At 43.3% G+C, this 11,024-nt stretch overlaps 3 protein-coding genes across 3 annotated transcripts in view; 1 reads left to right on the top strand and 2 right to left on the bottom strand.

Moving 5' to 3' along the window:
* Positions 1 to 236, bottom strand: part of LOC104818326 (putative uncharacterized protein DDB_G0270496) — a 4,195-nt gene extending 3,959 nt beyond the window's left edge. The window contains exon 1 of the mRNA XM_010547863.1: positions 79 to 236. The gene's annotated coding sequence lies outside the window, so the exon portion shown is untranslated. The remainder of the gene's footprint in view (positions 1 to 78) is intronic.
* Positions 237 to 546: 310 nt separating this feature from the next.
* LOC104818325 (formin-like protein 20) lies at positions 547 to 8,803 on the top strand. Its single transcript, XM_010547862.1, has 17 exons — positions 547 to 1,325; positions 1,960 to 2,663; positions 2,832 to 3,053; positions 3,140 to 5,397; positions 5,542 to 5,662; positions 5,760 to 5,831; positions 5,938 to 6,036; positions 6,167 to 6,208; positions 6,336 to 6,416; positions 6,532 to 6,582; positions 6,664 to 6,745; positions 6,825 to 6,919; positions 7,011 to 7,082; positions 7,163 to 7,279; positions 7,369 to 7,437; positions 7,853 to 7,919; positions 8,005 to 8,803. Exons 1-17 carry the CDS (start codon positions 1,253 to 1,255, stop codon positions 8,157 to 8,159), a joined length of 4,380 nt encoding a protein of 1,459 aa, XP_010546164.1. The 5' UTR covers positions 547 to 1,252; the 3' UTR covers positions 8,160 to 8,803.
* A 184-nt stretch (positions 8,804 to 8,987) lies between these two features.
* Positions 8,988 to 11,024, bottom strand: LOC104818514. The gene is made up of 2 exons (XM_010548128.2): positions 11,010 to 11,024; positions 8,988 to 10,258 (listed from the first exon to the last, which is right to left on the bottom strand). The coding sequence occupies exons 1-2, from the start codon at positions 11,022 to 11,024 to the stop codon at positions 9,398 to 9,400; spliced, it is 876 nt and encodes a 291-aa protein (XP_010546430.1). The 3' UTR covers positions 8,988 to 9,397.

Genomic DNA, 11,024 nt, shown 5'->3' with positions numbered 1-11,024 from the left:
CGGCGGCGTTTCCAACGTAAACAGGAGCGACAAAATCGCTAATTAACGAAGAAAAAGGTGAGAGATGTCGGAGATTACCAGCAGCGGAGGCAACAGTAGAATCCTAGAGAAGACGGCGACGAAATCGACTGTGGAGATGAGAGAGCGAGAGAGTAGTAGGGTTGAACAGAAATCAGGAGTGTTTATGCGTGCTGAAAGAGGAACCCTAGAAGTAAATTACACTTTTGTTTTACTAATCGTTGAATTTATACCCTTAAAATAAAATACACACACAACGGGTATATATATATACATATATATATTTATTTATATTTATATTAGAGAATTACACGTGGCGTCCACGTGGATGTACACGCAGGACAATACGAAACAGCCAAGCCAAGGGCGTCTTCTGTTCTGTTGGAACCGAGTCGAACATACGTGGCGTCCAGGTGGATATCCACGTAGGACAATACAGAACAGCCAAGCAAGAGAGAGAGGCGTCTTCTGCTGTGTCGGAACCGAGTCTCTTTTCTGAAAGTCCGATGCCCTTCGTGGTCTCTCTCTGTCTCTCTCTCTCTCTCTCGCGGTGAGATGTGACTCGAATACACTTCCAACGTGAGAGCTTTCGCCATAATAATTATATAATAATACCTCCAAAAATATATAAACCCTCCGAAGAGCTCTTTTTTTTTTTCCTCACTCGTCTTCGGCAATTGTTGGAAGATCCCTCGAAATCTCGCTTTTTTCTTCTCCCCTTCCTCCTCTTATTCGCCCCCTGAAATTCTTGATCCTACTGTCACTTGCTTCTTACTATTCCATCAGCTTCTTCTTCTTCTCTCTCTCTCTCTCTCTCTCTCTCTCTCTCTGCTTGGTCTAGAACATTCTTTGATTCCACGTCGGGTGAGGTTCCAATTCGATTTCCTATTTGCTTCGGCATTGTGCATAGATCGATTGGTTTGACCCAAGTTTTCTTGAATTCTGCACCCGGGTTTGCGTCGTCTCCCTGGCTTTTGACTTGGGTTTGTCCTGAAGTTGCACTTATCGGTTGAGACAGGGGGAGCTTCTGTTTCCACGATTGAACCCTTCTTTATTTGGAGATTCGGGGATGTCTTGCCGGGTGAATTAGGTTTTGCGATCTGAAATTGGGGGAGAAATAAGAAAGGAGATCTGGGGTTTAGGTCAACAGAATCGGGACAATCGAGGATGATCTTATTGTCGGTATACTAAATCGACGGTTTGGATCCGATCGGAGGAGAGACAGCGCCATCAGATGGCGCTGTTCCGACGCTTCTTCTACAAAAAGCCTCCAGATCGGCTTCTCGAGATCTCCGAGCGTGTCTATGGTAAAAATTTCCCCCCGACGATTTCTGGTGCTTCTAGGACTAATGCATGTCGAGATATCTAAAGTTTAGGGCTTTTCCTTCTTATGTTTCCCGGAAAATGGATGGAATTATTGGCGTTCGAGTTGCGAATTCCAGGGGGATGGAGTTTTGGCTGAGAATCAAGTGTTTTAGGGTTTGTGAGCTGAATTTGGATGGGAAATATCTTGCTCTTTCTCGTGTCAATTTCGAAGGGTCTCTACTGGTTTTGAAATGGATGGTAATTGAGCTGGATTTGTCTCTGAGGAAAGGTTCACAGGCCTTCACACAATTGTGGAGTGGCTGATGTTTTTCCAAATCGAATCCACTGTGATGAATTTTCCTCTTTGTGTGATACTCCATTGTCACACGAAGCAAACACTTGCTCACAGATCTGGCAACTTTTTCCTTTTAGGTTTTGCACTGCTTTGAAAAAGGGGCTTGATCTTGATTTGAGATTCTTCTTTTTTGTATTTCATTTTTAGAGTGTGATGTTCTATCTTTGTGGGTTTGCTCCCAAACTTCAGGAAAGCTGCATTGTATGTTTTCTTTTCTCCTCACAGTGTTATGTTCAGAGGTTCTCATCTTTTTTTCTTCTTTGTTTTTTTGTTCTCTGCAGTTTTCGACTGCTGTTTCTCCACCGATGTTCTTGGAGAAAATGAGTACAAGGTGTACTTGGGAGCTATTGTGACACAGCTACAGGACTATTACCCGGATGCTTCTTTCATGGTGTTCAACTTTAGAGAAGGGGAGAAGCGGAGTCAAATTTCAGACATATTATCTCAATACGACATGACAGTAATGGATTATCCTCGGCAATATGAGAGCTGTCCGATATTACCTCTGGAAATGATTCATCACTTCCTACGATCAAGCGAAAGCTGGTTATCATTGGAAGGACAACAGAATGTACTGTTAATGCATTGTGAGAGAGGAGGTTGGCCCGTTCTTGCCTTTATGCTATCGGGACTTTTACTGTACAGAAAGCAGTATAATGGCGAGCAGAAGACACTTGAAATGGTGTACAAGCAAGCCCCGAAAGAACTTCTTCATCTTTTATCTCCTTTGAACCCGCAGCCTTCTCAACTCAGATATCTTCAGTACATTTCGAGAAGAAATCTGGGTTCTGATTGGCCTCCTTCAGACACGCCTCTTCTCTTGGATTGTCTGATTCTTAGAGATCTTCCACGTTTTGAAGGGGGAAAAGGGTGCAGACCAATTATACGAGTTTATGGTCAGGACCCTAAAGCACGAACCAACAGGAGTTCCGTACTTCTGTTTTCCACTCCAAAAACAAAGAAACATGCTCGTCTCTACCAACAGGTACATCTGTTGTGTTTGTAATCTTGTTACTTATTGGTACAGGAGATACTTTTGTCGGAAATGAATCATTGTCTCTTTCTCCTACTTTTTGTTTGGTTGTTTTGATAATCTATTAAAGGCTTTCTCTACCGAGAGAAGTATCCACATTGTTTGTTGCCTGAACTGCAGGAAGAGTGTACACTGGTGAAATTGGATATGCATTGTCGTGTTCAAGGGGATGTTGTGCTCGAATGTATACACCTGCATGATGATTTTGTGCACGAGGAGATGGTGTTCAGAGTCATGTTCCACACGGCATTTGTGCGGGCTAATATTTTAATGCTCGGTCGTGATGAGATAGATACACTTTGGGATGATAAAGACCGGTTCCCAAAAGATTTTAGGGCAGAGGTATGCCATTGTTATACTTCTTTCTCTGATCACTCTTTTTTCCGAGACCGTAAAGTTTTGAATGCATACACGTAATCTTTTATCAGGTGCTCTTCATGGATGCTGATGCCATTGTATCCGTTATCACAACAGCCCCACCGTCACAAGACGGGAATGATACAGATGTCACTTCACCGGAAGAATTTTTCGAGGTGGAGGAGATTTTCAGCAGTGTGGTTGATGGGCACCAGCTTAATAAGGGAGACTCGGATAGTTTTGTAGTTGTTGAAGCTGCTGCTTCAGATGATTCAGAGGGTAAAGAAATGTGGAAGGAGGACATGGAGCCCCATGCATTTCTAGATTGTGCATCTGATGATTCACATCATGAACATGATGTAGATTCTGGAACAGATTTGATTAAGGATATCAGTGTTGATGATGTGAAGTACAGGTCAGATGAGAAGGCGGATTCTGATGTTCAGTCAGTGAAGGATATAGGAGTAGATGATGGTGATAAGCAGCGAAAGGAAAGCACAGTCGAGGTTAAGGAAAATGAAGCTAGAACAGAAAAAATCCAAGGCAAAGGCGATGGAGAAGGCAATCCTTTGCAGAAGGATGTAGAAACCAAAGCTCAGAAAGCTAACAGCATTCTGAACAAACCGAAATCTGAAAATGCACAAGCTACAGCCTGGAAACAGGTTGGAACAAATGCGAAAACGGGTGCGGATACGGTCAAGCAGAAGTCTAAGATGCAAGAAAATCAGGGTAGTAATGTGAGAATGGCAAAGCCAAATGCAGTGTCTCGGTGGATCCCATCTAATAAGGGCTCGTATAAAGATTCAATGCATGTGTCATATCCCCCAACAAGGATTAACAGTTCTCCTGCTGCTACACTTACGAGTGCTCTCAAGGATGGGAAAAGAGCTTCATCTCCTGATGGGGTTGCTCCGAAGGATGCTAAGGCTAAATATTTGAGAGCTACAGTTTCTGCTCCAGAAATGCGGAGTCGTTCTCCGATTTGTTCATCGCCAGCTTCTGTTGCAAAGGAAAAGTTGGCTTCTGCTCCTCCAGTTCAGGCCCCTCCTCCACCTCCGCCTCCTCCTCCACCTCCACCACCACGTCTATCTTCTCTATCCAGTGGGGCAACATCATTTTTGCAATCTTCACAGGTTGTTGCATCATCGCCGCCTCCTCTGGCTCCACCTCCTCCACCGCCACCGCCACCGCCACCGCCACCCCTCCCATACTATTCATTGAGCCAGAATGAAATCCACTTTCAGCCATCCCACGTTTCTCGACCTCCGCCTCCACCTCCACCTCCACCTCCACCTCCGCCTCCACCTATATATGCATCCGAGAGGCTGAATAGTGGAACCATGGTACCTCCGACACCACCTCCACCACCTTGGAAATCTATACGTACTTCGTTTTTTCCAACTCCATTGACAAGCTCCTCTTCTCTGCCAATCCCTCCCCCACCACCTCCCCCTCCTTTTAGCTCACTGATTAGTACAAAAGCAAATGCAACTCAAGTTCCACCTCCACCTCCACCTCCACCTCCAATCTATGGTTCTGCAGCTCCTCTTCCACCCCCTCCTCCCCTGCCTAGAGTTGGGGTTCCAACCCCTCCACCACCTCCGCCTCCTCCACCTAGTAGAACAACTCCCCCTCCACCGCCTCCTCCTCCCTTTAATCACATAGTTTCGGCCCCTCCTCCTCCTCCTCCACTACCGGGTCACGGAGCTCCTTCTCCTCTACGTGGAGTTCCCCCTCCTTTCCGTGGAACTTCACCCCCTCCACCACCACCACCTCCACTTAGACCCGGAGCCCCTCCTCCACCTCCGCCTTCTTTTCGTGGACCTCCACCTCCACCACCTCCCCCCATGCGTGGCGGTGCTCCATCTTCACCTCCTCCTCCACTGCATGTAGGCCCACATCCTCCCCCACCTCCTATGGGCAAAGGAGGGCCGCCACCCCCACCACCTCCTCCCATGGGCAGGGGAGGGCCGCCGCCTCCACCACCTCCTATGGGCAGGGGAGGACCGCCACCACCACCACCTCCCATGGGCAGAGGAGGGCCACCGCCTCCACCACCTCCTATGGGCAGGGGAGGGCCGCCGCCTCCACCGCCTCCTGGCGGTCGGGCTCCTGGTCCACCTCCACCTCCAGGTGCTCCAAGACCTCCTGGTGTTGGAGGTGCAATTGATCCAAGGGGTGCAGGACGAGGGCGTGGCCTTGCACGTCCAGGATTGGGAGCTTCAACAGTAAAAAGATCTTCTCTGAAGCCACTACACTGGAGTAAAGTAACAAGGGTCTTGCAGGGAAGCTTGTGGGAAGAATTACAGAAACACGGAGAAGCACAAACGTATTGGACTTCCATATACTGTTTTTTTTCCTTTACTTTTGTTATCCTCTCGTAATACGTTTATATGCATTGAAAAAGTTTTGCGAAGTTACTGGGTTTAGTAATTGTTCTTCTGCATTAATCATCACTATTCTTCTGTGCTAGATCCCCAGAATTCGACGTATCAGAGATAGAAACCCTTTTCTCTGCTACGGTGCCAAAGCCTGTTGATAAATCTGGTGGCCGACGGAAATCAGTTGGTGCGAAACCTGAAAAGGTTCACCTGGTAAGTTGTACTCATGGTTACTCTCGATATCATTAGTAACCTCTTGTTTACTGTTTGATAGTGGAATTATGCTTAAAAAAGTCATCTGATATTTCAGATTGACCTTAGAAGAGCCAATAACACGGAAATTATGCTTACAAAAGTCAAGATGCCACTGCCTGATATGATGGTAAGCTACAGAATTATTTTGTTTTCCCCTTTCGATCTCTTCTGAAGTTGATGCTGATTAATAATTTGTTTGTTTAGCGAGACAATAATCCTATGCATTTTTCCAGGCTGCGGTTCTGGCAATGGATGAATCTGTTTTAGATGTTGATCAAGTTGAGAATCTTATAAAATTTTGCCCGACTAAGGAGGAGATGGAACTTCTTAAGGTGACGTATCAGCTTTTGTTGAAACACTCTCTGTGTAATCTATTCTCTTTAACAGAATAGTCCTTATGAAACCATACTCCAGAATTTTCTTGCTTTCTTATTGCTTTCTTGTCGGTTGGTGTTATCACAGAACTACACTGGTGACAAGGAGACACTGGGAAAGTGTGAACAGGTCTGATGATGCTTCAAGATTATAAGATCTTTCGCCTTTTTGTTCTAATTGTTGACCGGCTCTAACTATGTCTATGTGTTCGCGTAAGTTAATTTAGTTTCTTCCGTTGCGTGTTTTGTTATTGTAGTACTTCATGGAGTTAATGAAGGTTCCACGTGTAGAATCAAAGCTCAGAGTGTTTTCTTTCAAGATTCAGTTCGGCACTCAGGTTCGGTGGTATTGCTTGCTGTTACTGTTAGTATAAAGTTTCGGTTTCTGTTGGGCTCTTCCTGTCCTGTAAATTTTTAAACCTTATCGACACTTTTGTTTGTTTGTTTTTTCAGATTACAGAATTCAAGAAAAGTTTGACGACTGTAAACTCTGCATGTGATGAGGTAATAATGTGTTTGTGATAATTAACTCTATTTTTCATTTTCTCCTCATCGTAGTTTTAACCTTTATCGGGCATATATCAGGTCCGTAATTCGCAGAAGCTAAAAGAAATTATGAAGAAGATTCTTTACCTCGGGAATACATTGAACCAAGGAACTGCCAGGGGTAAGTATTATATTATTCTTACGTGAATTCTTGTAATCACTCGATGGAAATATTGATCAACATATCCCAATGTATGTAGGCTCTGCAGTGGGGTTTAAGCTGGATAGTTTATTGAAACTAACCGATACACGTGCTGCTAACAGCAAGATGACTCTCATGCACTATCTTTGCAAGGTATAACGGATAAACAACGATCTAAAAATCCAACCTTTAGCCTTTACAAAGATCGGTTTAGGTTATGGGCTTCCATTCTCTCGTTTCCCAGGTTCTTGCTTCCAAGGCACCGGCTTTGCTGGACTTTCACAAGGGTCTTGGCAGTCTTGAGGCAGCGACGAAGGTCCTTATCTGTGGTTTTTACCTTCCCTTACGTATAATATTTAGTGCCTCATCATATTGGTGGATTTTGTCTTAATTCAGATACAATTGAAGTCTTTGGCCGAGGAAATGCAAGCTATTATCAAAGGGTTAGAAAAGTTGAAGCAAGAGCTTACCGCCTCGGAAAATGATGGGCCCGTTTCTGAAGTTTTCCGTAAAGTATGCCATTTTCTTCACCTGCTTTTAATCAAATTACGATCTGAGATTAGTTCCATTTCCATAACTCTTGATTTCCGTTTTTATGGTAGACGTTGAAGGAGTTCGTTACTGTGGCTGAGAAAGAGGTGACATCAGTCACGAACCTATACTCTGTCGTGGTAATTTTCTTACAAACTTTGTCAGAAACAAACCCCGCCACCAGTTCCTTTATAGACATTGTGTATGTATGGCACGATCATATGATATAGCGTTGTTTTTGTCATGGGCAGGGCAGGAATGATTTGCGATTAGTTGTATAACTAGAACTTCGGGTTTTGTAATATGAAAAGCTGGTAACGTAAAGCGGAATAGCAAACGAGAAGTTGAGTTGGCCATTATTTCATGCATATTTTTTCTTCTTTTGGCCAGACGTTGAAGGAGTTCATTGCTGTTGCCGATAAAGAGGTGACATCAGTCACGAATCTATACTCTGTAGTGGTAATTTTCTTACAGAACTCTTCCAGATCCTTCGGGCTCCTACAATAAACATTGCCTATGATCATATGATAAAGCTTTTGTTTTTGTCATGGACAGGGCAGAAATGCCGATGCACTTGCGCTCTATTTCGGCGAGGATCCTGCCCGTTGTCCATTTGAACAAGGTATAGATAGCAAGCAGTCTGAAAATGTTTTATCTGTCTCTTTGCAAAGCTTCGAAAGCTAATGGTACCGCATCGATGGCTGCAGTTACTGCTACCCTCTTGAATTTTTCAAGGTTGTTCCAGAAAGCACACGAAGAGAATGTCAAGCAGGCCGAGCTGGAGAGAAAGAAGGCGGAGAAAGAGGCCGAGATGGAGAAAGCGAAAGGAGTCAATCTAACCAAGAAAGCAGTAGACAGCTGACAACTTATAAAAATCTCATATCATCCCCTTATGTATTGGTTCTGTTCAAGAACCTCTTCCTGAGCCAAGCTTTTGCATTGGGCCGGAACTTTCATGGCCTCGGATCTGCAAAAAAAAAACTTCAACTCCGGCTTGACAACGATGAACGGCTCGTCCTAGACATGGACACAGATCCTGAAAGGCCTGTTTCTGCCTGCAGAAAGACGCTTCTCCGACGGAATTCGAGGAGAACGACGACCTTGACCCGTCTTCTGAACGAACTCCAAGCACAGGGAACTAAAACGCCGACGGGCCATCAGGATGGAAAAGGCAGAGAAGATTCTCAGATGTACGATTGGAAGTACGTGTACAAAGCTCTAACCCTTACTCTCTATATCACGTTTTTTTATTTAGGCATTGATATTTGATCTGTTTTAACTTGTAAAGTAGAATGGTTCGTGGTCTCTTCCATTAGAGGAAGTTGATTTGTTGTATAGAGATGTTTATGTCGGGAATTCAGGTAGAGAGAGAGAGAGAGAGAGAGAGAGAGAACCTCCTCTTACCTCTTGTCAGGTAGTTTTGATTTTGTATCATAATACCAAATGTTCGAGGATTCACATCGGAAACCGATTGTTTTTTACTCAGTTCTGTTCTGTTTCTTGATTCTTGCATGTTCCAAGACCTCTGTAACATTCCGATCTTTGCTGTCCATGAAAATTGCGGCTCCGACACAGACTGTCTGTTTTTTTTTTTTACCAATAAAAAGATTTGCTACAAATGCGATTTGATAATCCTTTCGGAATCTTTGCACAGAGTAAACAAATCTCAATCAACAACAGATCACGATATGTTTTAAAAACTCGTGTCCCCAAAAAGCGAATCGGCTTTTTCTTGGATACATGATTTCGGTTCTTGATTTGATATGATCTCTGTTTCGTCCTGTCGAAAAACTATGCTGTAGGTTTAACCAAAACGTGAATTTCCAAGGACGAATCATTACAATTTGTAGCAACGTGACTTTACATTATTGGAAATATCATTTTGATTACGAAAGAAAAAGGTGTAACGACCACGTCGCGACAAATTGGGAAAACAGAACAGTATGTGGAATGGCGAAAACCTCCCTGCAGCTGAGTTTCATGTGAATGCCCTGTTACTCTTCTTTAAAGCTGCTTCAGTATCTGTCTTCGTTTTCTTCACCAAGAATGGATCAATCAAGAACGTCTGTTGCCATCATTGTTCCGATGGAAGGTTGTGTTTCATGGAACATTTTTGATACCCTTTGACCAGACGACGCATTTCGCGGTTTCTGTTTCGCGGATTTCGATCATGGACGAGAACCCTTCTTCTGGATCCGTGCGTTGATCGTTCTTGCAGCTCTGGTAGAAGAGGAAATTCGCGACAGTGTCGAGAACGACGAAGATGGCGTACAGATAGGCTATGAGCATTCCTTCAAGAACCAACGAAGCAATGTCCCTATCACCCGATAAATACGACTTCACGATTCTGCACTGGAACAAAGCCTCGACACCAGCTAATCCAAGATTCGTAGGCAGAGACAGAGACAGAGCCGTGGAGTTCCTTCCACGTATCAGAACGCACGCCTTGAGAATCGCCATTGATGATGACGATGATGTCTCAGCCGCAGATAAGGCCAACGCCAAGTTGGAGATCACAAGGGCGTTTGCAAGAATGACGAAGAAGATAACGGCAGCAGAAACAGAGAGGAATGCAAGAAAGATTTCAGAGGAGAATCCAAACGCTTGGAGGAGATTGCAGGCAAAGAAGAAGAGAGCAAAACCGGAGGCGTTTACTGAGAGAATCAAGAACGAGTTGCATATGTATGTCCGAAGAAGACGGAAGTAAAGAACTGAGAACGAGGAGGAGAGCTTATCTGCAAGGAGAAGAAGTCTGATCACATAAGCTTTTGAGAAGAGAAGGAAAGAGATGGAGAAAGGGTAGGTGAGAAGAGAGGAAGAAATGGTTTGAGAGAGTTTGATGTTGAAGACGACAGGGGGAGTTCTTCTAAGCCACGTGTCAGGCGGAGAGAGGACGGAGGGGGAGAAGGGCTGAGAGAGGAGGAAAGCCGCCGCGAAGGGGAGGGCGAAGACGGCCGCCGCCTATCATCAGTGGGAAGTTGTGATCTTGATTGGTTCCTCCATTGCTGCAGAGAGAGAGAGAGAGAGAAAATGTGTGTGTGTTTTTGCTCGAGTTATTCACCAAAATCTTGAAATGGGTTTTCTTTATACAAAAGATTCTTCCATGTGTGTGTACATATATATATATATATATATATATATATATATATATATATTGAGTTTGATTTTATTTTATTTTGTTAGATATTTTAATAATGGTGGGTTGGGTGTTAGAGATGGAAATAGATAAGCCAACAGAAAAGGTAATATATATATATAAATACCGGGATTTTTTATATTTTATTATAAAAAATTGGTAGAACACAACAGAAAATTCAACAAAATGAATAATCATGAAAGTGAGGAGACTGAGTTTTTCAAGTAAAAGAATAAGAATAGTTAATATGGAAAATGGGTATTATATAATTAAATTATATTGTCCTTAGGCATTTGATATGTCGGGCCAAACCTACCATGTTTACCTTGTAATTAACCAATAATTTTATAATGTCTACTCAATCATAGATTATAGCATTTGATTTACGATTGATTCTATATACATTTTAGAATCTCAATGTATTATAAGACTTTGTAATGAATTTGGTGTGCAGTCCATTGACTTGGATTTGGTGGTTAGGGGTTTCTGCATTTGCTTGCATAAGTTCTTATAAAAATAAATTCCTATTTTATTTTCTCCTTATCCTTTTATAATGATAATACGATTAAAGAATACAATTTGTAATGCCAT

The sequence above is a fragment of the Tarenaya hassleriana genome, unplaced genomic scaffold (genome assembly GCF_000463585.1).
Source record: "Tarenaya hassleriana unplaced genomic scaffold, ASM46358v1 Cleome29, whole genome shotgun sequence".
Taxonomy (NCBI): Eukaryota; Viridiplantae; Streptophyta; class Magnoliopsida; order Brassicales; family Cleomaceae; genus Tarenaya; species Tarenaya hassleriana.
Note: the sequence above shows the minus strand (reverse complement) of the source record. Positions and strands in the feature narration are given on the sequence as shown.